Genomic DNA, 25,802 nt, shown 5'->3' with positions numbered 1-25,802 from the left:
TAAACTTTTATTGCATTAGCCGCCCAGATAACAAGATGTTGTTTGTGAAGAACAAGAATAAGAAAAATGTACTACTCAAACGAGCGCAAATAGTGGATTTACAAACAAAGAACATTAGCTTTTAGGGACATTAGTTGCTTGTGTGAGGCACATTATATGTGAGGCACTAGGGTGTTAGCAGACTGAAACTGAATGTTCTATTATGAACATTATGGAGCTGGTTGGTGTTTCCCCCTTTTGTGCACTGCCGTGGTGATCAAAGCAGCGCGTTTGCACCAAAAGGTTGTTTCAGAGAATTCCATATTGCTGTAAGGTAATGGATTCCTGTGTCATTTATTGAATGATGCCATCCGAGGAACGGACGTTTGACCACAAGGACGATAAAATCATAACAGATGCGGTTTGGATTGAGATGGAAGTTGCTCTCTGTGAAGGTTACTTTCCCTTGAACAGTTTTTCCATGTTTGTTGGTTCTGATGCTGCTGGGAGCCCAAAAAACTAAATTCACTGATTAGATTTAATACCTTTTAATTTGATCTTTGCATTTTGAAAATTGAAACATTTGTATCTTGAGTCTTCTAGTAATGGACTATTGAAGGTTTCCTTATTGTCAAACCGACTTGTAGCTTGTAAAATTAAAAGGGTGTCCATCTATTTTTAGACATTAGCAGTTTAGAACAGAGAAAACAGCTGGGGATTTTTAATGAAGTCAGAGTAGTCTTATGTTTTCTGCTGGATTGTTATGTTCAAATGACATTGCGTAACTGCTCGGATGAATTGCAGCCTCGTAATTAATGGAATTGTCAACTAATGGATGGGCAGCTTGATGAGATGACCCCTACTGCAGTCAACACAACCAGTGATCGATACAATAGTCCAAGAATGCACAGCATTTATTGGTTTCCTTTTTACAGTGCAGACATTGGGGAGTCTGGAGACTTGTAAAGCACTTACTACATGTAGTACATGTAGATAATTCAATTCATTTTATTTTGTATAGCCCAAAATCGCAAATTACAAATTTGCCTCAGAGGCCTTTACAGTCTGTACACATGCAAAATCCTCTGTCCCGAAACCCTCACATCGGCACAGGAAAAACTCCCCAAAATATGAAAAAACCCTTCAATGGGGAAAAAAGGGAAGAAACCTTAGGGAGAACGTCAGAGGAGGGATCCCTCACCCGGGATGGACAGACTGCAATGGATGTCATGTGTACAGAATCAACAATGTAAAAGATGTACAATACATTCAATTTCTCTAACAGAAATGATACAAGTAATTGCAAGTAGCAGAACAAGTGTACGGCAGGACCACTGCAGGGACAACCACCATCAGATAGAACCACCATCCACAGAAGCTTCTGTGGGGAGGGAGAGCAGAAAGATGTTGGTTTATAATGAAAGTAATATGAATCATATTTAAAGTAATGATGAAGGTAGCAGCAGGTGTCAGCAGAGCCCTGCCAGGAGTCAGAACCGGGGTCCGCACGAAACTATGATCCACGGAGACCTGTTAGGCGAGAAAGCACAAAGAACTCCGGGAAAGAAGCTTAATTAGTGATGTACATTAATAAAACATGGATGATTGTGGAGTGAGAGAGGGGCTCGGTGTGTCCTAAGAAGTCCCCCGGCAGTCTAAGCCTAGAGCAGCTTAACTAAGGGCTGGTCCAGGCTAACCTGAGCCAGCCCTAACTATAAGCAATATCAAAGAGGAACGTTTTAAGCTTTATCTTAAATGAACTGACCGAGTCTGCCCCCTGGACTGAAAGTGGAAGCTTTCCACAAAAGAGGAGCTTGATAACTGAAGGCTTTGGCCCCCATCCTACTTTTTAAAACTCTAGGAACCACAAGTAGCCCAGCATCTACGGAGCGCAGATGCCTTGTATGGCAATACGGTGTAACAAGCTCTTTAAGATAAGACGGTGCCTCACCAGCAAGTGCCTTGTAGGTGAGGAGAAGTACCTTAAATTCTATTCTTGATTTAACAGGAAGCCAGTGCAGAGAAGTTAATACAGGAGTTATATGATCCCATTTCTTAGTTCTTGTTAATACACGTGCTGCAGCATTCTGAATCAGCTGGAGAGATTTAAGTGATTTACAAGAGCAGCCTGATAACAAAGAATTACAGTAATCCAGTCTAGAAGTAACAAATGCATGAACTAGTTTTTCTGCATCACTTTGAGACAGGAAGTTCCTGATTTCCGATATATTACGTAGATGAAAAACGCAGTCCTTGAAGTCTTCTTTATATGAGAGTTGAAGGACATATCCTGGTCGAAGAGAACTCCAAGATTTCTCACGGTGCTGTTGGACACCAGAGCAATTCCATCCATAGAGACTGTATCACGTGACAGCTGACTTCGAAGGCGCTCTGGGCCTATCATGATAACTTCCGTTTTTTCCGAGTTTAACACCAGGAAGTTGCAGGTCATCCAAGTTTTGATGTCTCCAAGACAATCCTGAAGTCACGTTATCTTACACATATGTCACTGCTCACTGTTTATGTTGCCCATAGGAAGGTATCTATGAATGCTGCGCCCATTTGTTCCATTCTATGCTTCGTAGATGTTGTGAAACTGAGATTATAACATCAGAGAAGCAGCAGTGAATACTAAAAGACAAAGATCATTCAAAATGCCAACAAGCCTAATCCTAATCATGATATTTTTCATTAATTTCTTGGAGAATATTCACTATCTGTAATGTCAGCCAGAACAGGTGAGTTGTGAAAGTTACATCACGACACTGTTATGCAGCATCTAAAAGCAGCCAAAAGACAACTCTTTTGCCATATTACCAAATACTAAAGCCAACATGATATCCAGTCTCATGTCACAGGATCCATATAATACAAATTCCTGGCCCCTCACGCTATGGTTGCTGAGTATTGCAATAATGTGTGCCTGCAGTGTTAAGACAAAAAGTCTATATACTCGAGTTTAGTAAAAACACACAACCTCTTGCTTAGGTTGAGGAAAGATTGTGCCGTTACTTAAGTATGAAAGTTACATACACCTGGAAAGTGGCGTTACTTAGGTTTGTTGTTAGGACATTCCCTTTCTATGTAAATTATCGCAGCTAGTTTTCATATTCTATTCTTGTATTACCCATTTGATTAAAAAAAACTAACCCTTACCCATAATACCTCTTTGGTTTTGTATGGCTAAGCTCCAAACGCCAAAGCCTGGTTGGACAAGACAAAAATACCAAACATTCTCGTGTTCCAGGGTTTTACATTTGGTTCAACTGAAGATATGTGGGATATTTGTTGGGAGACCAGACATTTGAAGACTTCGTCTTAAGCACTGTGATTTTGCTTATTGCTGTTGATACATTATGGACATTAATGAAATCCTAAGTTGTTTGTTCTGTCCGTTTTAGTGGAACACAGTGTGCTGTCTGGCCGTCTGAATTAGGCATGCCCTGTGCTGTGCCCTAACTCAGCACTCCGGTGTTCACAATGACTTGTTAGAAATATGAAAGCAATGCTGCCTTCTAGGCACTCCCTGCAACAACAAATATTACTGCTAATGGGCGTGTGGAATTTGAAATCACTCGGCGGCAGTGTCTCATCACTGTGCCAAATCGCTTTGACTTTCAGATGTCTCAATCTTTTCCCTGCCCGCAGCTTTAAAAAGGCTGTGCGATGCTTGTGAGTAATAATAAACTCTGACTAGTTGCCTGTCAGAACGCGGGGTGCGAGGGCAAGGAGGGAGGACTCAGTCGCGGAGATGATGAAAAATAAAAGGATTTTAATGGTCAAAGAACTTTAACTAAAAATCACTCCAACCGAAAAAACAGGAAGGAGGAGAAAACAAAACAGACAAAAACAGGGACCTGGACTTGAGAACACGAAACAAACTTGCTTGACAAGAACACATGACACGGTCGACATGTAATGACGCCACACAAGACAAGAGACTCACAGGACTTAAATACACAAGGGAGGTGCAGGTGATTGAACACAGGTGGAAATGATCAGGCACGGCAGACAATCACAAGGGAAGACAGGACAAGGCAGGAAGTGAAGTTACCCAGGAACACAAGAGACATGAAAACTACAAAATAAGACATAGAGCAGACCCAAACCGTGACAGTTGCCTGCATGGTTTGCTATTTACTTCTTGTGTTTGACAGTAGACCAGTAGTGTTTTCCTTTACGGGCACCTAAAAATCAGAATTATTAGCAAACATTGCAAACATGTCCATCAGCTATCAAGCAGCATTATTAATATTGGTCCATGCGCTGAGAGATTGCCACCGGTGATGCTTCACCATGTCCACCACCTAGCTCTTAACTGTCTGTGTCGCTGCTTTTTAAAGCTTTATTGCTTGTTTTGTTCAATTTTACACGCAAACATTTTTTTTTTACTAAACCTTACTAACGAGCTTTGTATTTTGTGTGTGTGCATATCATATTGCTGCTGTTCACACAGATTATGCTAAAGTGTGTATGGACTGAAGGGGACATGTGTCGCTGTTAGCAGGAGGCAGCTGCGTACTCCAGATGCCCCAGTAGTGGTTAGATATCATTATATCCCGAGGAAGACGGCGCCCACACCTTCGCTTGATGTGTCCAATCGACATGCTAAGGGGGTGTGTGAATGTACCAGTGATAGCTTCTCACAAGCTGGAGGTGCCCCCCCCCCCCGGCACCTCACTGCAGCTGGATCTCCAGGGATGCTGGGAGATAAGTGGGGGAGAGTGGCCCTCTGGGTGTGCTTCCTCCTGGGGAAGTCACATCATCCTCACCTCACTGAGTAGCTGCTCGCTTTGAGAGGAGAGAGCAGCAGCTGTTGACTCCATGACGATGCTATGGATTCACTGGGGTTGAACTTTTAAACAGCAAGTGTTTACCTTACCCTGTGGAGGTGGCTGTGCTTCTGTCATAAATGTGCTTAAACAGTGGCGTCCACACGGAGCCAGAAGCACCCTGTTGAAAAGAGCCACGGTGTAAAAGGCATTATGTGATTGAAAGTGTCTGTGCAATGCTGCAATTGAATGGGGGAAGGAATCCAGCACTTAGTCCCCACCTTCCTTGTCACAGCACAACTAACGACAGGTCAACGATGTTGGAAATTGTCCCCAAGCTTTCTCTGAAGCCTGATCCTTTCTGTGAGACCACCTGCAGCAGCGCTCTCCGCTTCCACGAGTTACATGTGCATCCTTTTTAGAACTATTCTGCAAAAAATGTTTTTTTTATCGGAGCGAGTAGGCTCTGACCATTGAAGTTGAAGTGAAGACTGGCTTGGACTTGTTCTCCAACTTGCACTTTTTCAGTAACCACAAGGAATCGGAGAAAAACAGAAAAAACTGGTGCAGATTATCCTCAGCCTGCTGCTGGGAGCTGTGCATAACGTGTGTTAACCTTCTCAAGTAACGTAGACACCAGGCCGGCTAAGATTCTGGCAACAGCCAGCCATGAAATCTGACTACTTGTCTTCAGATAACACCGTTATTGCATATTTGTTATGAAGATACTGGACATTATGATCGACAAAAGCAAAACAATTACGAAGACCATAAAATGTTAAAATCCTTCATGTATGTAATGGGATAAAATAATATGTATTGTGAATACTTTCATTATCACTAGTATCACTATTTTTACTTTTAGGATATTTTATCCGTTTGGTATCACTGGTGTCTTTTACAGAAAAGAATCCTTCTTATGAAATCATGTGTGATATTTACAATGGATTGTTTTTTATAATAAAAGATGAATTTTACTTACAGTAGCTTAACCTTGCTACCTTTATTGTGAAGTTACAATTCAACCGTTTGGTAAAGCACATTTTTAGAAATTATTTGACCCTTTTTCTTTTCTTTTTTGTATCATGCTAGATCATTTTGTTGAGTAAAACATCATTTGCTGAATGAATTTGCTTCCCGTTTGGTCCACGTGTTTAGAAATTGTCTTTCTACATTCCTGTATAACAGTTAAGAAGGCACCTTTCCTAAAGACACAGTGACTTGGCACAGTGATGGGCCAATCAAGTTAAGGTAAATTCATCTTTTCAATAAGATGGGAGTCAAAATGTGCTTTACAAAATTGTGGAGCAGGAGTTGGAGGGTAATGAACTATATTAACATGCAGATTTACAGACCACAGAACCTCTGTCAACATGTGCTCTCTTCCCTTCTTGTAGGTGTCACTCATTGACTGTTTGAGGTCGTAGCCAGCAGCAGCATCAGGACCAAAGAGCACACTAGCAGTCAGACCATGGACCTGAGATTCACCAGAGGAGCTCTTCATCTCCTGCTGCTGGCCAGACTGGTGCTGCCCTCTCACACAGAGAGTGAGTACTAACATCAGTTCAGCCTATATGTCAGTAACATTATCAGATGTCAGAATCCGAGTCCGAAACATTTGATAGCCAGGTATGTTGGATATACAAGGAAATTGTCATAGAACAAAAGAGAATAATGTACAATTTAAATTAACAATAGAATATAAAAGGATGTAAAATACAAAATAAAAAAAGATAAAGTGCACAGGCCGATAGGAATACTATACACAATGTATTTGGAAGTGTTTTAAATAGTCAGTCAGTGGGGGACCCGGGCTTAATGAACCTGACTGCCTACGGGAAGACACTGTTTGTGTCAAGAGGTCTTGGTCCTGATGGAAAGGACACAAACAGCTTTTGTCTACAATTTTCAGGTCTTCTTAAATACAGCATGATGTTCTTGAGTATAAATTATGAATTATCTTTGGCCCGCATGATCAAATCTATTTACTATTAAAGCTGGCCCGCCGGTATATCGCACAAATCACCATAATACTACAAATCCCACAATGCACTCTCCGTGTGTCGTCGCGCATTCACGGCCCCGCGCCTCACAGTCTGTATTTTATACCACTTGTGTCAACTTTCAACTATCCCTCTCCCCAAAAAATGGCTAAACGAAAGGTGGAATTTGAAAAAAAGATTTTTCAAGACAGGTGGGAGGTAGGTCCGTGTACCTAATCATCGTCCCTTTTACCGTTAAAACCCTACCAACAACTTTTTACTCCGTTAATTCTTTTTGTGATTTTTCCCATAAAATGAAATAAAATATTTATATCACTAACGGATATAAATAAATAATCCTGGTCCGACGGGATGTGTTAGCAGCAGTAGTTGACTACACTCGGTGCTCTTGGCTCTGATATTTATTGTCCACGCGATGTGTTGCTTCAGTGAGCAGAGCAGAGACAGTTTATGGAGATTGCAGAGTAAACTTGTTCGCATCTCCAACAGTATGTGTCGGAATACGTGTATTTAAACCATAGATTTAATTATATTAAATGTTATTTGTCTAGGTTACATATGTCGAACTCGCGGCCCGCCGCCGGTGTTCGGCTGCCCGTCCAGAGCAGTCCGCCACCGGAGTGCGTACATCCTGCCATCAGCGAACCGTCGGTCGGACCGCCAGCGCCCCCCCCGTCAGCCGTTTGCGCCGATCGTCAGTGGCCCGCGTTCGGTCGTAGTTGGCAGTATCTTCCGTTTGACACCCCTGAGTTAAAGAGACAGAGTTGAAATGTTTTCTTCAAAAAAAACTGTCCAAACGCAGTGCAACTAGTGAAAATAAGGGGTGCAGGTTGTTATAGCCAGTCCTGTAGGAAATACTCATACATACTTTGGTTAATAAACCACAGAAACGACCTTCACTCTGTTATAACAACGATAATAGTAAGTTTGCTTGTGACTACTGTGTGTGTTCCATTACTATGTTACTATGCAAGCATCCGTCAAAAGGTCAACGACATTCTGAGGTCGCAGACATGGGGGAGGCCATGGCTGGGGTTGGAGACTTCGACATGATGTTGATTAATTGAACTGACCCTGGCTAATGCAATAATGCTTCTTTGGTTCTCCCATGAGGATGCCATTGAACCAAAGCAGCTACGTGTAATGAGCACAGCATCCTATGTGGGGATGGTGAATTGGGTAAAGGTGAAAGGTTTAAGGCACATTAAGAAAATGAAATTTCATATTAGCCTAGTCCGAAAGGGAAATGGGTTTAACATTATTACACAGCTGGCGCCGAATTGATTAGGTCTGGCCTTGAGACAGAAACTCAATGGGGCCGATGATGCCTGGCAGTTGAAAACATGATCAGTGGTTCTCAACTGGTGGGACCCACTAGTGCCGGGCCGTTGCATGGGAAAATTAAAATAAAAAAAGAAGGGACTTTTTCTCATGCAGCGGAGTGTCAGGTTTTTTTGCCGGCTCGTCCGTCCATGTTTTCAGTTGGCGCCGCAAAGACAACCGTTCGAACCCCCATCCCCCCACCCCCCCGTCGACGGTAGCACCCCCCTGTTGACAGATCGATTTGGGTCGCGGCTTGTCATTAAGGGGTGATGGTGGGTCTTGGAGCCAGACCAGTTGAGAACCACTGGACTAGTTGCTTTATGGTTGCAAAGAACACATTGTGTAATTTCCCTTCATAACCGAACAGAGGATTGCATCACAGGGAATGTGTCAACTATTACCTTGCTGTATGAGCACTTGGAAGGAAATAAGAATCGTTAATTTCATTTAGAAACCAAATCCTGTAAGGTTTACAGGTACTAGAACCCAAAAGCACAACTCGGAGACAGAAATCCAATCAAAAGTTATTTACTAGATCAGACAGGGTCAAAACCGGCATATCAGTCCAACAGGCGAACAAATCCAAAAAGGAGCAGGCGGGGAATCCGTGATCAAAAAAAGGAAGACTAGATCAGAACAGGGTATCAGGGTAATAGAGAAACGCCGGAAAACCTGGCATGAACACAAGACAATCGGTCAGAGGGCAAGTGCGAGGACCAAAATAGTGAGTGGCTAATGAGGGAATGGACTGCAGGCGGGAAGGGCATGAGGACCAGGTGAAGAGAATCAGATGATTTTGTGTTAATGACGGGATCTGGAATGACAAACAAAAACGAATAAGCCTGAGAATTTGTGACAGAACCTCCCCCTCTAGGGACTGGTCTTGATGTCCCACAGGGCTGGTCCGGATTAGCTTGTTGGAAGTCTGTGATCAGGGAGGGATCAACAATGTTGCGGGCGGGAACCCATTCCCGCTCCTTGGGACCATAGCCCTCCCAGTCCACCAGATATTACAACACCAAACTTCCAAAAAAGAGCAGTGCAAGTCTCAGCCAGTGAGCAGCATGAGGCCTCAGATCCACAGCCACTTTCTAATTAAAAAGTGACTCAAATCTGAACCCAACGCAGGGCCGGCGCTAGCCATTTGGGTGCCCTAAGCACAAATGCTTGGTGGTGCCCCCCCAACCAACGAACCAACCAACCACCACCATCACCAAAGGAATAACAACCATTCAGAATGTCTTAGTTAGGTTCTCTTTATTCCCCAAATAACTTCTAAACATAAATAATTTACATAAACAAACATGAAAAGAAATAAATTATATAAAAGATAAAATTATAAATTATAATGACCAAATACCACTACAATTACTAAAAACACAGATTTGGAAGTGAACATTGTAAATGCAGAAAGTATTCAAGTATATAACCGTGTAAGTAATAATGTGCACATTTCTTCAGTAAATAATATACATAAGTACAAATAATAATAATAAAGTGCAAACTGCACAGTAGAATTTGCTTTACCATCTCTATAAAAGAGACCATTCTGCTATCCGATAGAACAATATTACAAACATGTTCACTACCATCAGTTGTCAAAGGCCCTACAGAGGCACACGCCTGCATTTCCTAGCTGCAAAATCAGCTCTCAGGTCATATGACAGTTTCTGAGCCACGTCCCCATTGATGCTGATGACAGCCAGACCACTTAAACGTTCCTGCCCCATTGATGAGCGCAGGTACGTTTTGATTAGTTTGAGCTTTGAAAAGCTTCGCTCAGCAGAGGTAACTGTGACAGGGAGAGTCAGTGCAATACGAAGAGCAATCCACAGATTGGGATATGCCGCTTGAAGCCGATTGTTATGCAAAAACGTAAATGATAACATAAAAACAAATGATAACAGAAACGGTAACGGTAACAGAAACTTCAGGCGGCCCGCGGACGAGTACCGAATACGACCCACGGCGGTCCGTGCGGACATTATGAGGCGAGTACATGCGGGCAGCCGGCCGCCCGGTGACCGCTAGCAACGGTCCTCACGAGACAAAGTTTGGGGACCCCTGATTTAAAACATTGTCTTAGCTGAGGGCGACGCGCGAGCATCATCCCGCTGTCTCTTCTTTTTTCTTTTCTCCGCCCCCGACTCTTGATGCCTTTTCGAAGCCGTTTCAAAGCTGTCTGCCACATTTGAGATTTGAGGCATAATGGAACAAACCACTGGGAGGTGGGGGGAGGGGGGGCCGCACAGGAGGTTCCCCTTTTTCTCCACTAATTTGGTCTAGGCCTATTACTTTTTGACTTTGTATGGATTTTGCATATTAGCATGCTTTAGACATATTTTATTTGTTATTTATACTACTGTGATGATTTTTCACGTCCCAGATTTTTTGGTGCCCCCCCAGGCACTTGGTGCCATACGCGGAGCGCGTGATGTGCGTGTGCGGAGCGCCGGCACTGACCCAACGTAACCATGAAACTTTGCAAAATCAATGCAGAATACCAAAATAGAAAGGTGCAGATAATGCTGGATAACAGAAGCTGAGCTAGTAGATGAGGTCCAAACTACTGCTCTTACAATTGGTTTGTTCTGTTATTTTGCACAGTTCATCAAGTCTATTCTTTGAGCAATGAATATTCGGGTAGTTTTGCTTACTAATGTCTGGTTTTAATAAAACCCAATGCTACACACCTGCTGAAAAAAAATGTTAACTAGAAAAACTAAAAATGTCTATCCTGGTGGTTAGATTCAGATAGAGTTGGAAACAGTCGGGGTCGGCTGTTATTGATTGAATGATAAAAAATACAATCTTGTGCTGGAATTAAAACCGATGCCTGGACTCACTCAGGCTCCTTAATGGCCCTTCTAGTGCACAAACCATTTAATCCTGTTGACTAATGCCTGTTTACTATTTACTATTTGATAGACTTTTCAAATAGTATTCTTTCCAAAGAAATGCCTGGTGACAAAAACGTGTCCAATGTAAGCTGCGGAGGCACATCTTGTAGTTGTCCCGCAGTATGTCTGACCTATGACGGCAGCGAGCTCTTCTGAGACGCTTTCTGCCTCCGTGCAGCTATGTACGAGTTACACCACAGGGAGCAGGAAGGTACCGACAGCTCATGCTGACAGGCTCCCTCAGAGAGCAGCACTGGGGAACTGGCAGGGTTTTCTGCAGGTTAGTTCAGGGGAGTTGCTCAATCAGCAAACATTTGCTCTTCCCTGCATCCTCTGTAGAGTGTGTTTACTTGACCAGCCATGTAAGTATGCTATTTCAGAGTTTTCAGAGGGTTTCCTTTTTTCTTTAAATTACTTCAATGACAAGCCACTTTGCAGAGCAACAACCTTAGTCTAGTCCAGTGGTTCCCAAACCTTTTCTGTCGAGCCCCACTCTGATGATATAGGAACATGGAAGGCCCCCCCACATGGGTCGTACCTTCTTTGTTTTGAATGGATTGCAACATGACGCCAGCTTCTGTCTTTCCTCTCTCGACTCCTCTCCTTTCTGCTCTTCATCCCCCTCAGCTGAGCTGCCTTGCCGACTATGGGGTTTGTAGTTCTTGCAACCACCGGGTAGGAATGTACCTCCCATTGAGGACCAGACCTCTCGGGACATCACATTTCAGTAATAATTATTATGAATTATCATAATAATTGTTCTGCAGAATATATTTTGCAACCCAAAATGCTTCCGTATGCATTTATTCGGCCACAGCTCAGTTTTAACCACTGTTTGTGCCTTTGGAATCTAATCAATCTTTTTCTCCTCTTTGATTGAAGCTGGTAACAAAGAGGGAAATTGTACTTTCAAAAGAAGTGCAAGCCAATATTAAGCATCATTTTATTGTGCCTGTTTTAGCATTAATGACTGCTGGAGGCAAACTTTATTGTGTTCTGCACAACTTAATAAATTTCCATTGCCACTGTAAGCCTGTCTTGTTATTGAAGAAGTTTGCATTAAGAGTTGTCCACTGCTCAACATTTGAACTGTGAAAGTAGTGAATTTCTACCGTGGGTGTCCAAAAGTAGAGAGCCAGATTGTTTTCGTGTCACTTTGGCTGATACGAGGTGGATGTGCATGGCTGCTCCCTCTCAACGCCACAGCCTAATGAGTCTCTGTGTGGAGAAGACACTCTGTGTGAAACTGTTGTCACTTGTCATTGTGAATTGCCTCCGACACACAGCTTTATTCCGCCTCACACAATATTTGACTGCCTGGCTGCATGCCTAGACACCATTAAATTATTGAGCCCAAATGAGGAACAGGCCCGCAAGAAGTGTGGTGCCGTGAGTGACAATGAGACGTGAAACAAAAGGCTGTAAACACATGAGTTGATGGCTAGTTTTGACTTTGTAATAGCATTAAGATTTACATGTTTGGAATGTCCTTTACCGTTGTCATTTTCCATCTGCTTACCCATCATCTAACTTAGACTATGACAACTGACATATAACATTAAACCTTGTTGAAACACTAAAACCAAAGTTGGTGCAATGGATAATACAAGTTAAGAAATAAGCGATACAACATTCAACCTCTGCAAAGAATTGCATTTAAGGACACAAACTGATGACTGGATACACCAACACAAATGTGTAGGAAGCTGAAATGAAACCAGTTTTATTTTGTAACAGTTTATAGATGCTACAGTCAGCCATGATGATGTAAAGGCCTTTAGTCACGGGAGTAATTTACACATCTGTCATGATTTCCTAATGGAAAAGCCTGAGAGTTTGAATAGTAGTGATGCAGATATTTGTGTCAAATACCTGTTTTGTAACTGCTTTCAAGGCCATTTCCCTGGCTATTTCAACCTGTTACCTAGCCCTTTCCAGGGGGAAAAACCCCTCAATACCTTAATCCTATAGTAAAGTGCTGGCAGATGGCAACATTTTGAACACCAGATTTTTCTTTGTAGCAGCTTCAATCTAAAAAGTCACCATGCCAGACTTCACATTGCGAGCCAGCAGGATGTGACACGGCTTCTCTGCGACCGGCACGGAAGGTGACAAGCAGCAGGATGAGGCAGTTAGTGTAGCGTGCGAGCAGCGTAAAGTGATGCTTGGATGGATTCCCGACATGTGCAGCCATGGGCCTCTCCACATTGTGTTGAAAAGCAGCATCTCCTGTTTACTCTGGCATCATTTTGCTGGAGTAATTGAATGAAAAATACACTCGCAGCTAAACCACCCGTAAGAGGAATGAGCTCATAACCCAACACTTAATTCCACCAACTACTCTGTGGCCCAGGAGACATGGACATTCAAGGACGGTGTGAGAGACACATTGTAACATTACAAAGGCAGTATACATGGAACTTGCTTGCCATGCTTGGAGAAGCACAGTTTGATTGTTCCAAACATGCAGAGCGTGAGCACGTGAGAACAATAATTATGGGATGTCATTGTTTTCATCTTCTGCATTTAGTTCCTCTTATGAGGTTTTAATACTTATAAGTGGTCTGCTGTATTTCCTGGCTTGGATGTTAAGTTTTAAAACAGTTTTTCAGGTGGATTAAATATGAGTTATTTCTGTTGGATATGTATGAATTACGGCGTATTACTTTTTGAAGGTACAGCTGGGAATGCTAGGTGAGGCCAGCTGCATTCTGACGATGGGTCAGGACCCTTGTTGTCACTCTGTAACACACAGGGTAACCCAACACCTCGACAAAAGTGTAACAGCCCAGCTTAGTGTTCGGAAAACTGGCTTTTGTTTAAAATACAAGACCATTTAGTGTGGTTTAAAAAAACCATCATGGTTGGACTTAAAATAAGTGCATCATCTAAAGGTGAGTGTGGCAGAACAGAAATCTTCTGGTTAGTTCTGTGTTTGTTTGGCTCTCCTGCGGCTGCGTGAGTGTCTTTGGTCTAGACCAGTGGTTCTCAACTGGTCTTGCTCCGGGACCCACCATCACCCCTTAATGACAAGCCGCGACCCAAATCGATCGGTCACCGGGGGGATGCTACCGCTGTCGACGGGGGCTTAGCGGTGCTAGCGGTTGTCTTTGCGGCGCCAACTGAAAACATGGACGGACGAGCCGGCAAAAAACCGACACTGCATTAGAAAAAGTCCCTTCAAAATAAAATCCCATGAATTTTTTTTTTTTTTACTAGACCCACCAGTTGAGAACCACTGGTCTAGACCATCCAATCACTTTGCTGTAGCGGTCTATCTGAACATCCATCGAAGTGTCTAAGACATTATTTTGGTGCATAATTTATGGCCGAAACTGGAACACAAACTGGTAAATACAATATTAGTTTAGATATGAAGTTGGAGCATCCTGCCATATTGTATATTAAGTGCTGCTCGCTCCATTGACGGCATTTTTTGGTAACCCTAAACAATGGTGGCCCTGAGAGCTCACTGACGTGCAATCATGAGACAGTGATATGAACCTGTTTATAGAACAGTAGAAAGAGTGCTGCAAAGTGACGAAAAACAATCACACCCACAAATGCTGCATGTCACACAGGATGAGTGATGAGCATGCCCACACACAGCTGGGACCTGGGCCACACTATTTGTTAGCATGGGGACTGCTGTTATTGCTGTTGTTACTGATGGTGATCCATTAGTGGCATTTGAAGATGTTTTTTTCTTTTTCATTTTAACATTCTGATTGTTTGATTCCATTCTCATTGCAGATATTTGCTGATAACCCATCATTACCTTTTTGGTTTATTATAGTATTTCAAGTAATACTGCACAATATCTGAACCATACATTTAAAATATTACATTACATTACATGTCATTTAGCTGATGCTTTTATCCAAAGAGACTTACAATAAGTGCATTTCCACCGTAGAGACACGAACTCAGAAGAACAAGTAACAAGAAAGTACAATTTTCATCAATTAACCAGTTCCAAAACATGTTATAGAAAAGTGCCATTATAAGTACAATTTAAGTGCTACGATTTGTTAGTGCTACGGTTTGTAGCTAAATATATAATACACATTACATTGTTTTGTTTTTATGAATTTAAGTGAAGGAATTTTCGTTGGAACTAATGTTCGCTGTGTTCTGTGTGTTGCCCGTATTTGGTTGAATTGCACTTTTCAATGCTGTAAGAGCATAATAAATACTTTGTAAATACGTGAGGTAGAATAGTTAAAGGAATTTAAGAGCCCAATTTGTACTCATTAATAATGTAAATGCCAGACTCCAGTCCATTGATTTTCTCCTACAAATTGCCTCTAATTGTGTTTCTGATTGCGGAATATAAGTTCAGTTTTCAGTTGGAGCTTTGCCGCTGTCTGGCCTTCAGCATTTGACTGAAGCTGGTTTAAATGGTCTGTAAGGGCAGAATGTCTTGGAGATTGCGCTGTTGGATTTGGCAGTTGCATGGCAAGGGAAGAGGTCTTTTTTTCAGCCAAAAAAGCCAAGAAAGATTAGCCTTTTGAAAAAAACAAGGACAAAGGCAGAACATGTCACATGACCCAGGGCTGATAGTCGGATACAGAAGACAAGGTGACTTAAGTAATACTAATAGCTCTATGTTGGTACCGATCCACTGCTGACATCAGAGACATTCTCTCTGTGTCTTCTAGAGTGTACGAATAATGTCATTTCTACTTATCTTATTATCTTGACTAAGAAGCTTCGGTTGGCTACAATTTTTACTGTTTCTAACTATTTTCCTCAGTATGCTTTGGAAATGAGATGTATAAATGTCTGTCTTTCAATGTTCTAATTTCCCCCAGATTACTTTAAGGCTTAAATTGGCACTTGTGACAAGACTTGACATTTGCCATGAACTAGTCTCTGAGACATGATTGAGAGACTAGTGCTTCGACTGGGTATCAACCAAAACACAAATATAGTGTTGGAGAACGGGATGTTTGGCTGGGCAAGAAAAAGGTAGTCTAAACTAGTCCGCTAACACTAATAACTCTAATCTGTTATCTTGCTTCTATTGGAGGCCAGTGAATAAATCACTGGATCAGTCTAATGCAATTGGGGTTAGAGAAGTTATTCATTGAGCCAGAAGAGTCCCACTTATTACCCTGATTTGAGCACATCTTTATATAGTTCTTCTGTCTGGTGCTAATGCGCCACCTTCATTTTAATTTTTCCAATGGGGTCTTTGGAAGTCTGAAACCTTCCCACTCAGGCTCGTTCAGGCATATCTGGCCATATTTTCCGGACACCAGTATTTCCAGGTGTTACCCTGGAGTATTTAAAAAAAACCAATATAATTCCAAGCGATAAGTTAAATCACTTAATTCTACTACATAACACAGATATGGCCATTTGAAACATTGAATGTATTTGATTTGGGTGACTTACTGTAATGAATCAAACTCCAACATAGCAGCCGGAGAGCAAGATGTTTAGTGGTGGGTTAGAGGATGAGCATGGTTTTTGTGAGTAAAGGACTACCAACATATTAAAATCCCATCCATCGCCTCCACACTTCTCTAAACTTGAACTGACGGCAGTAAGCTTTTGGTATGAACAAACTGAAAGAGCGTGGAACATGCTCGTGTTTTTGGTAAATAGTCAGTGGAATATGCCCATTTGCAACTAGAATGGTGAACATGCACTGGGTGGGCAGCATGGTGAAGGACTGGAGATATCAGCCTCTGTAGATAGCGTTTTATACACTTGTATCACATGCATCACATGGTTTTTATGTACGCAAGTTTGAACACTTTTTAAAATTCATATGCATTAAGAAAAATGATGCAGGTCAAACGAGAATCTACAACATACATTAGTGAAAAGTTAATATAAATAGAGGTTTTTGACCTCCTGGAAAAGCGCTATACAAATTAAATGCATTAATATTATTAATATGAAATATAAACATCAGTGAAATACTGTATAAAACTAAAGTGTGTAATGTAATTACTATGGTAGACAGTGTTTGGCAATGTAAACGTGAACATAGAGATTTAAAGCATTTTTAAAACATTAAGTAAGAACATTAAGTGTGTATATATAGGTAAAGTGTCATAGAGATGCTGTCAGGAACTCTTTGAGCCCAATTTGAAATGAAAAGAAAAGAAAACATAAACACAACTACTAGTACTAATTTTTTGAGACTGTGTGAACTTCCTTGAATTTTGAAACGGCTAATTTTTTTGTACGGTGTGTAACTTTGAGATAGCTCCCCGCTAACACTGTTAGCCAAAGGTTGGCGTGACCTTCTAAACTGGTGGGTCGACAGGGGGAACCACTGAGGATAAACGTCTTTTCACGTCCCTTCACTGTCTGTCAGATACACTCTACAACTGTATTGTAGTTTTTCCCAACTCTAGCTGGGACATGGTCTTCATACACATAATCAATACAGTTTTTTAAACTTACGTTTACAATCATCCATCTATGCACACAAGGAAGTTCTGTCTCGATGGGCACACTGACTTGTGCGTGCTCATAGCAGACCGTATAGTATAGAAGTATATACGTCCAGAGAAGCCATTCTCCGGTTGAGGGCAGTGACCTGTTTTGCAATTTGCAGTTCTGGGTTTCCATGGAGATGAACCTGGGGAGTGGCCCTTTGCTGCAATTGAGCGAAAAAGGTTTTAAATCGCATAGAACTTTAAAGACCACCTTAGTAAGTGCCAAAAGTTTCAGTGAAAATGTCTGGCTGTGCCTTGCAGAGTGCTCATCAGGACTCCCTGCTGAGAGAAAATAGGAGCGGACCCCCGCCTGCCTGACTCATACAAGAAGAGCAGTGCAGTGCACACATTGCCGGATGTTGTAAGTGCATCAAACACATGAATTGCTCTTTAAGCCAGTTTGTAGATGACCTGAGATACGTGGTAGAATAAATGCGTTTCAAATTGTTCTCAGTCCATTTAGGAATAATATGTCCTTTCATTGATGAGTAGCCTGTTAAACCATAACCTAGAGCTTCAATTGGCTTGGTAGCATCCAGAAAATCACCATGGATGCTTTGTCACTACTGCTTTTGAAAACTTAATTTTCTTTTTTCAACCCTTCAGAAAGATGAAAAATTTGATTGAATTTCTAGCACTGAATATTTATGCATTCAAATTATGTATCGGAATGTCAATGTTAAAATATGCAACTGCAAAAAATTCAACCGCAACATCCGGGAACCCGAGGAAGAGCAATCGATTCTAAATTCAACATCAGGAGCGTGCGTCAAGAAAAAGGAGCGAGCACCCAATACAACTTCGACTTGTCGGCAACATGGTGACCGGATTGTAGCCATGTCCAATAATACGCCTCTTCTTCTAGTTTTGAATTAATTTAATCATGCTGAGATCCTTCGACAAGCTTCGGCAAGGAGTGATTGGCGGAGTTTTGAAACCAGGAACGCGCTTGAAGTGGCACATGAGCCGCTGTAGCGTAGTGGGGTGGGAGGGGGGCAGCGGCTTTAGCGGAGCGTGCAGACGCATAAACCCGACAGGACATGCAGGAATAACCGCAGTAACGCCGAGTGCGGAGTGGTCGGTGGAAGGATCCTTTTTCTGAGCGGCACAAGCCGATCTCAGTTGGGTATTAAGCGGGATCGTGGTCTGCTCAAGGGCACCTTTGAAAGGACGAGGCTCTGTTTCTACTAGATCATTGTTATTGCAGGACCCACACCAGATAAACAAAAAACAACAACCTGTAACTTGCCCGGAGCTACTTGTCCGGAGCTGCGTGTCCATTTGACCAAATCCTCTTCCTCTTCCATGCCCTCCCTCCCTCCCTCTCTCTCTTTCCTCCTCTCGCTGTCTCTGTCCCTTAGGCATGCCCGACTTCATCAAGTCCCCCGATGATCAGACGGGGATTTCGGGAGGTGTGGCGTCATTCGTGTGCCAGGCGGTGGGCGAGCCCAAACCTCGCATCACCTGGAGGAAGAAGGGGAAAAAAGTCAGCTCTCAGCGCTTTGAGGTAAGGACCTTGGTAGCAGGCCCTCAAAGCTCCCAGAAGCCCCCCTGTCCCACCCCGTCGCTTCTCATTAGCGCTCTGCTTCGTGAGTATCAAAGTCGAGCAAGATTGGTTGTGAGGTTTTATTTTACACATACAGTGTGTCAACATCCTTACCCTGGTGGATGAGCTGCAGGTTGGGGCTGTACTTGCTGATTACCACCATGCACTGAAAACTGTGCAGCAGCTTGAGCACATTTGAAGTACACTGAATGCGAATGCAAAACAGAATACCTGAGGCTGAGCATCACAGTGAGCACATAGTCAAGTGTCTGCAGGTTACACAGTGGGCTTGTGTGATAAGCCACTGTAGAGGCCAGCAACTTATAGGCTGTCAGGTCTTGTGTGTGTGTGTGTGTGTGTGTGTGCGCGCGCACACGCTTATTAAAGGAAGACCAAGACGCTGCTTACCTCAGGCCTAAGTCTGAGGTCTCTGTGGCCTTGATTTTCACTGCATAATAAAAGTAAAATGTTGCTTGGTTAGGAAAACAAGGATGGGGTTACTTCAAATTGTTTATTTGTGGCCAGAGACACATTAAATATTATTGCTGAAATATTGCAGTTATGGGCTTATCCTTGGTGGCTTCTTCCAAACAAATCAAAATGTGCAAAAATCTCTCCTACCTGTCCATTCTCTGACCATAGACATGTGAGTCTGCTCCTGGAGCACACTGGTTTTAGGAAGTATGTCATGTATACAGCTGCCTCGTGTGGTTTGACAAAAGAAGTCTGAAAGAAATCTTTGATGTGTATAATTACCTGCTACCATTTCTCTAGGAGACATATGCACTGGTCCGCAGCTCCTCAGTTTTTTATGCATTATAATATGCAGGATCTTTGAGAGAAGCTGACCAGAACCTAGCCGTTAGCAGCTGCGTGGATGCACACAGTAACTGCTTGTTTAACAGGACTGTGTGCGCCTTTGGAAGGCTCATTAGCGGCCAGCCTCCCCAAAAGACTTTGAGAGAAGGGAAGGAGACACTCTGTTCATGTCGTTGTGAATAATAGGAATTACCTTCAACCTGTCTGCTCAGCATTACTCAAACAGACGTCTACCCCTGTTACAATGTTAGGAGGGGCGGGGGGACACTGCTTTTAGAACTCTGATCACCTTGATGGAACCAGAAGGACAGATTTATTGATCTTGGTCTTAGAAGACAATTCTTAAGAGTTTCCAGCTTCCATTCCTTGAGCTTTGACAAAACATTGATTGTGTTGCATCAGGACAAAGTCCCTCATCCGACTATGCATGAGTGTCATTCCCAGTTGAATGCTGCATATATTTTCCTGATAAATGATTGTGTGTGTTGATGAATAGAATTTTGGGATTCACATGTTGAGTGGACCTCTAATATAGTAGTCTTCACATTCCCCTCACATCGGATGAATATAATGAGGTCTGATCATGGGCCGTTGCATTTACACACAATTTAAATAAGCGAAAAAAAGGAACCTTGAACCACCACTGCTTCCAGCCATTAAACCCAAAAGCACAAATGGACAGTTACAAAAGTAATTGGCAATTCAGTGTGTTTTCCATAAATTAAAAGGAAAATATCCATCTATATAAAGCTATGCAAAGATAGCACAAAATACATCAAATTGTAATTAACTAGAATAAAGACATTGTTAAAACTAAGTTGCTCAATCAAATGAAAAGAGAAATGTTTTTACCCAGAAATTTAAAAATTAATGTGGCAGTTTGTTCAGTTGCATCCACATATATTCAAGGAGACACTAATTGAGCGATTCTTGCTTCCTTCCTTCCTTCCTTCCTTCCTTTGTTATTCTATTTTTTTTTGTATTTTCAATGTCATAGTACGGGACACTTTACTTTGGTAGTTCTGTAAGCAGATTAGTTTCCTAGATGAAGAGTTTTCATATTTTCTCTTCACCACCGTCATTAGGGTGAGAATATAATTCCTCCCAGTGGGCTTGTTGGCTCACACACACACCACAGTAGTCACCCCCTCCCCCCCCGCAAAGACTCCTCACATACCTGCCCTCTACTCAAGTTCATCATTGCATCCTTATTTGGTGGCTCAGAGGTATTATAATTTGGAAATAAAGTAACATTTGTTCATCAAACAAATGGGGAAGCTTTCTGGTCGGGGAGACACCATCGTGTTTCGGAGAGCGGCTCAGCAGGCATGAATTTGAATCAAAATATCAAAATGCTGCTGTAATCCTCCTCCGCTGTCGTCTGGCCAGGTGACGGAGTTTGACGATGGCTCGGTGCTGCGTATCCAGCCTCTGAGGACTCACCGCGACGAAGCCATCTACGAATGCACGGCCACCAACAGCGTGGGGGAGATCAACACCAGCGCCAAGCTCACTGTCTTAGAGGGTAAGACCCGTCTCACTGATGTTCCTCGTGGTGCTGTACTCGGCCTCCTCCACCCTCTGAAGCTCAAGGGCTTTTCTTGTTCCTGTGTGCTCGTGTGCACACGTGTGGACACTCTCAATCATTCTGCACATGCCTGTTTGTTTACCCTGTGTGTCGTTCTAGGTGAAAAATGCCTGTGGTTCATTATTTCTCTTACCTGCAAAAGCCACGTTTAATGCGTTCTGTCTTCATCTTTGATGTGTAAAAATAAATGGTGAGCTTTCTGGTCTGGGGCTAGGTTGGGCAGAGGCTGTCCAGGGTTTATTAAAAAGGTCTACGCTCTTTTAGGAGTTCATTAGCATTCAACGTGGGCACCGGAGATCCAATCACACTTGAGACGCATGTGCCGACACGTTCTATTGCCAAACTTACTTGGAGCTGTCCACTTGGGATCGGATCATGTTAAGACCCGGGTCTGAACAGGGCTTACATCACACTGGACAGAAGTAGAGGAGCGTCTGCTTCTAAAGGTGTTTATCCAACTTTCAGCTTAGAGCAATACTGCGACTGAGTCGTTAACAAAGACAGCTTGGAAAAAGAAAAATAGCGGCTAAAGAAAAAAGATTATTCCGCACAAATTTGCATTTCAGACTAGTATCAGCCTAAGTAATTATTTGATGATTGCCTTTATTCTTGCTATGAAATCAATTTAACAGTTTATTTAATGCTTTGCATGCGTTGTGTCTTTACCAAAGACACATTTGTGCCCCAGTGACCACACTACAGCAGACACGGCTTGCAGCTATGTGTTTCAGTATGTGGTTTGACTACTGGATGTGTGAGTCCTCAAATAGAGCCCAATCCCTCTGCGCTGGTGCTCAGTGAGCAGGAATGTGTTGAAAGTGATTTTGGCTGGGAACCTGCAGTAGGTGTGTCTCTAGACATCTCTGTTCTTTGCCAGCGAGATGGAGCCCAGACACATTTTTTAAATCGACTGTTTAATTGGTAGACGAGCAACCGCACACATATACAAAAAAGGCTGTGTCCCTGGAAGCTTTTTCTCTCAGGACTTATTATACTTTTTCTGCCATGTAGATATTCGCAGCAGCCTGAGGCTTCAAAGCTTCAGAGCTCCCCCCGATCAAACAGGTCTTTTCCCTCCAAAACTACTCTGGGACTTGTTAAAAGACAATGTGACCATGTTGATAGTCACTGTCAACAAACAAATATTGAATGCACAGTTTGAATCTTTCGTTCTTAATCTTAGTTTCTAAAAAGAAATAAGCTCTTTGTTTCTTCAAGGAACTTTTAATATGACCAGTTTGTACCCTCATCAACATGAGGTAATTGGAGGTGGCTTGTGGCGGGGGGTAATTTATAAAAATCCTTTCCTTCTCTACTGGTGTTTCGCAAATGTCCGAACCTGTTACGAGTCACCAAGATATGTAGTTTAGAGAGATTATGTAACCAGAGATGTTTTTTGAAGTCCTAGACTGAATTGTGCAGCATGCAGAGCGGAGAACTCTTCTCAGAAATAACTATTTTCAAATGGTTATTCTTTCTTTAAGGAAAAAAGTTGTTGTATAGAAGTCATGATTTTCCTTATGCACTTATGTAAAATGTGCAGTATAACTAATCATGTTCTCCTGCCTGGATGTCCTGGTTAAACCTGGGTGACTATGTTTTTTTTAATATATATACATGTACAGTATATATATATGTATATACATGTGTATATATATATGTATATGTATGTATATGTATATGCATATATGTATATGTATGTATATATATATATATATATATATATATATATATATACATATATATGTGTGTGTGTTTGTGTGTATATATATACAGTATATATACTGTATATATATTAGGGACTTTAGCGCGTTAATTAAGATTAATTAATTACACAAAAAATAACACATTAAACATTTTTTACGCATTTCTGCACTTATTTTTGCACCGCGGGACGTGTCTCACTGGATGAGTTTCGGCGGATCGATTATACTGGAGCACCAACTAGCGTTCATGACTTCAGACAACAACAAACCACAGTAAACATGAACGAAGAAGCTGACGAGACCGTGTCGGTTGGCCCCGTGAATGGGAAATTTTATTATAAAAAACAAACGGATGGAAGCGTCGATAAGAGCATGGTTTCTAAAGAAGAAATGGATACAACTAAACAGAAAAAAGCCCATAAAAAGTGTGCAGAAAAAAGACGGAAAATTGGGACAGAGAGGTAGAGGATGAAGATGCAGCAGAGTTGACAGCAGGACTCTGGGAAATGAGAGTGCAGTCACAAAGAGAGAGTGCTTAAGGGGATGCAGGGAGGGGAGGCGGTAGAGACGGCGGCGGCTGATGCCGGTACAATGCAGATGGAGATGACTTCTCATGCGTGGGTGTTGTGCACTTTTCTCGCCGGAGACATCATAGACATTTTCTCTTTCGGTTGATTGTGACACTCAATGAGCAAAAGCCTGTCACTCCAAACAAGACTTGTGCAGTGGAACTGCTGGTTGTACTGATAGGCAATGAATGAACATCAGCGAGCCGCTTTCCTGTCTTCTGCTGCTCGCTCTGTGTCAGCAATGGTCTCCGGCGCTGACGGGACTTGAGTTACTTTTGTGTTTTTCCTTTTGGGATGCCTTGCTTGAGGCCACTTTGAGGTTTTATATGAGTGTTAATAATATAGTTTTAACTATGACCACTAAAAACTGCTTGTACAGTACATCTTAACACAACAAGGGAATGTTGTTTAATTACTATACATATCTTTGCCAAGTCATAATTTGTTTTTTCTTGTGAGAGAGATTTGGTGGAGACCAAAACCTGATCTAAAAGACAGTAAATATTAGATTACTTTCATCAGGTGAACAAACACACAATTTCAAACGGATGCCAAATAGCAGAGGTGTGGACTCGAGTCATGTGACTTGGACTCGAGTCAGACTCGAGTCATGAATTTGATGACTTCAGACTCGACTCGACAAAACGTACAAAGACTTGCAACTCGACTTGGACTTTAACATCGATGACTCGTGCCTTCACTTGGACTCGAGCCTTTTGACTCGAGAAGACTTGCTACTTCCCATGAAAACTGGGGGAAAACATTTTCACACGGCCGCGCCGCTCTGTTTATCTGCATCTGTCAAAAAAATGTGCGCCACCTGTATGCAGAGAGCGCTGTCTGCACGACATCCAATCACTGCAGTCCCACCTGGTTCTGATTCGACAGCATCTAAACAGGCACATTGCAAGACAACCAATGAAGCGCAACAACGCGCCAGTTGGAAAAATGATACCGAAGATAGTTTCGTTTGGCTATAAAAATTACGAGGTAGTCGACAAAAAACGAGTTGCTCTTTGCAAAACATGCGGGTCGAAGATTACAGACGGAGCTGCCACAACGTCCAACTTTGTTCGACACCTGAAGTTGCACAAAGAAAGGTAAGTTTTGAACGCATGCTGAGCACCTTATCGAATGTACCGTAACTCACTAGCATTTTACCGTATCAACGAGACAGCTCGTTCATGCTTACAAAAATCTGGATTTTTGAACCCGGATTCAGACTCCGATGGAAATCCTCGCCAACATTATGTCAACGTCCGTTTTAAAGTACTATAACACAGTCACAGTCGATCCACCATTACCCTTCCCTTCGTAGTCTAGGTCTGTGAGGCAGCGCACCATCACCCAGGGATCCCCGTCCCCACTATAATAAGAGGACTTGAAATGACTCAAAACTAAAATGGTAAGACTTTTGACTCGACTTGGGACTTGCCTCATCTTTGACTCGACTTGACTCGGGACTCAAGGGCAACGACTTGAGACTTACTTGTGACTTGCATAACAATGACTTTGTCCCACCTCTGCCAAATAGTACTCTTTGTCTACTAGTTTATAGGAAAACATTTTTACGTGCCTGGAAAAATAATTTCTTTAATCGTAAAGTTAAGAATGCACCATTATGGTTAAAAGAATAATTATCAGAGTTAAGGAAAGATTGTGGTCATTAGTTCGACACGTTCATTCTAGACCAATTTCCAAGGTCTTGTATGAAGGTTAATATTGCTGGTGTACAAACAACTTGAGGAGATATTTCTGAATTATAGTCACGTCACAGTGCATCTGCATTTGAGGCCTCAGGGAGGACTTGAATGCAACAGAAGCAGCTGTAAACATGTGGCCAAGAGCCAAACATATGGACATCAGTCAAATGCTATCAGAAACGTGAATGTACAATACCAACGTGTCTGGTGTCCATTCTCCTTTCAAATGAAAAATTAAAAGGATTTTATGATATCCTGATGCAATATTTAGCATTTAGATTTGTTGATGAGGGTGGAGTGGCCGTGCGTAGGTCGGTGTCTCTTTTCCTTCCACACCGTACGGAACAATGCGTCTGCTGTCTTGGTGTCAACTTGGTGTCCCAAGGGATAAAAGAGCTCTACAAACTAAGTAATCATCCAACGGTTCTTTCCTTTT

At 42.3% G+C, this 25,802-nt stretch overlaps 1 protein-coding gene across 9 annotated transcripts in view; it reads left to right on the top strand.

The window, feature by feature from the left end:
• The window catches only part of ptprfa (protein tyrosine phosphatase receptor type Fa), a 230,788-nt gene that overhangs the window by 56,386 nt on the left and 148,600 nt on the right, over nucleotides 1-25,802 (top strand). For all 9 annotated transcript variants that reach the window (XM_037470081.2, XM_037470080.2, XM_037470078.2 and 6 more), the window contains exons 2-4: nucleotides 6,149-6,298; nucleotides 18,797-18,942; nucleotides 21,190-21,325. In XM_037470081.2, coding sequence (XP_037325978.2) covers nucleotides 6,223-6,298; nucleotides 18,797-18,942; nucleotides 21,190-21,325 — 358 coding nt within the window. In that variant the 5' untranslated portion in view covers nucleotides 6,149-6,222. The remainder of the gene's footprint in view (nucleotides 1-6,148; nucleotides 6,299-18,796; nucleotides 18,943-21,189; nucleotides 21,326-25,802) is intronic.

The sequence above is a fragment of the Pungitius pungitius genome, chromosome 7 (assembly GCF_949316345.1).
Source record: "Pungitius pungitius chromosome 7, fPunPun2.1, whole genome shotgun sequence".
Taxonomy (NCBI): domain Eukaryota; kingdom Metazoa; phylum Chordata; class Actinopteri; order Perciformes; family Gasterosteidae; genus Pungitius; species Pungitius pungitius.
The sequence above is the reverse complement of the archived record's forward strand: the minus strand, read 5'-3'. Positions and strand labels throughout refer to the sequence as shown.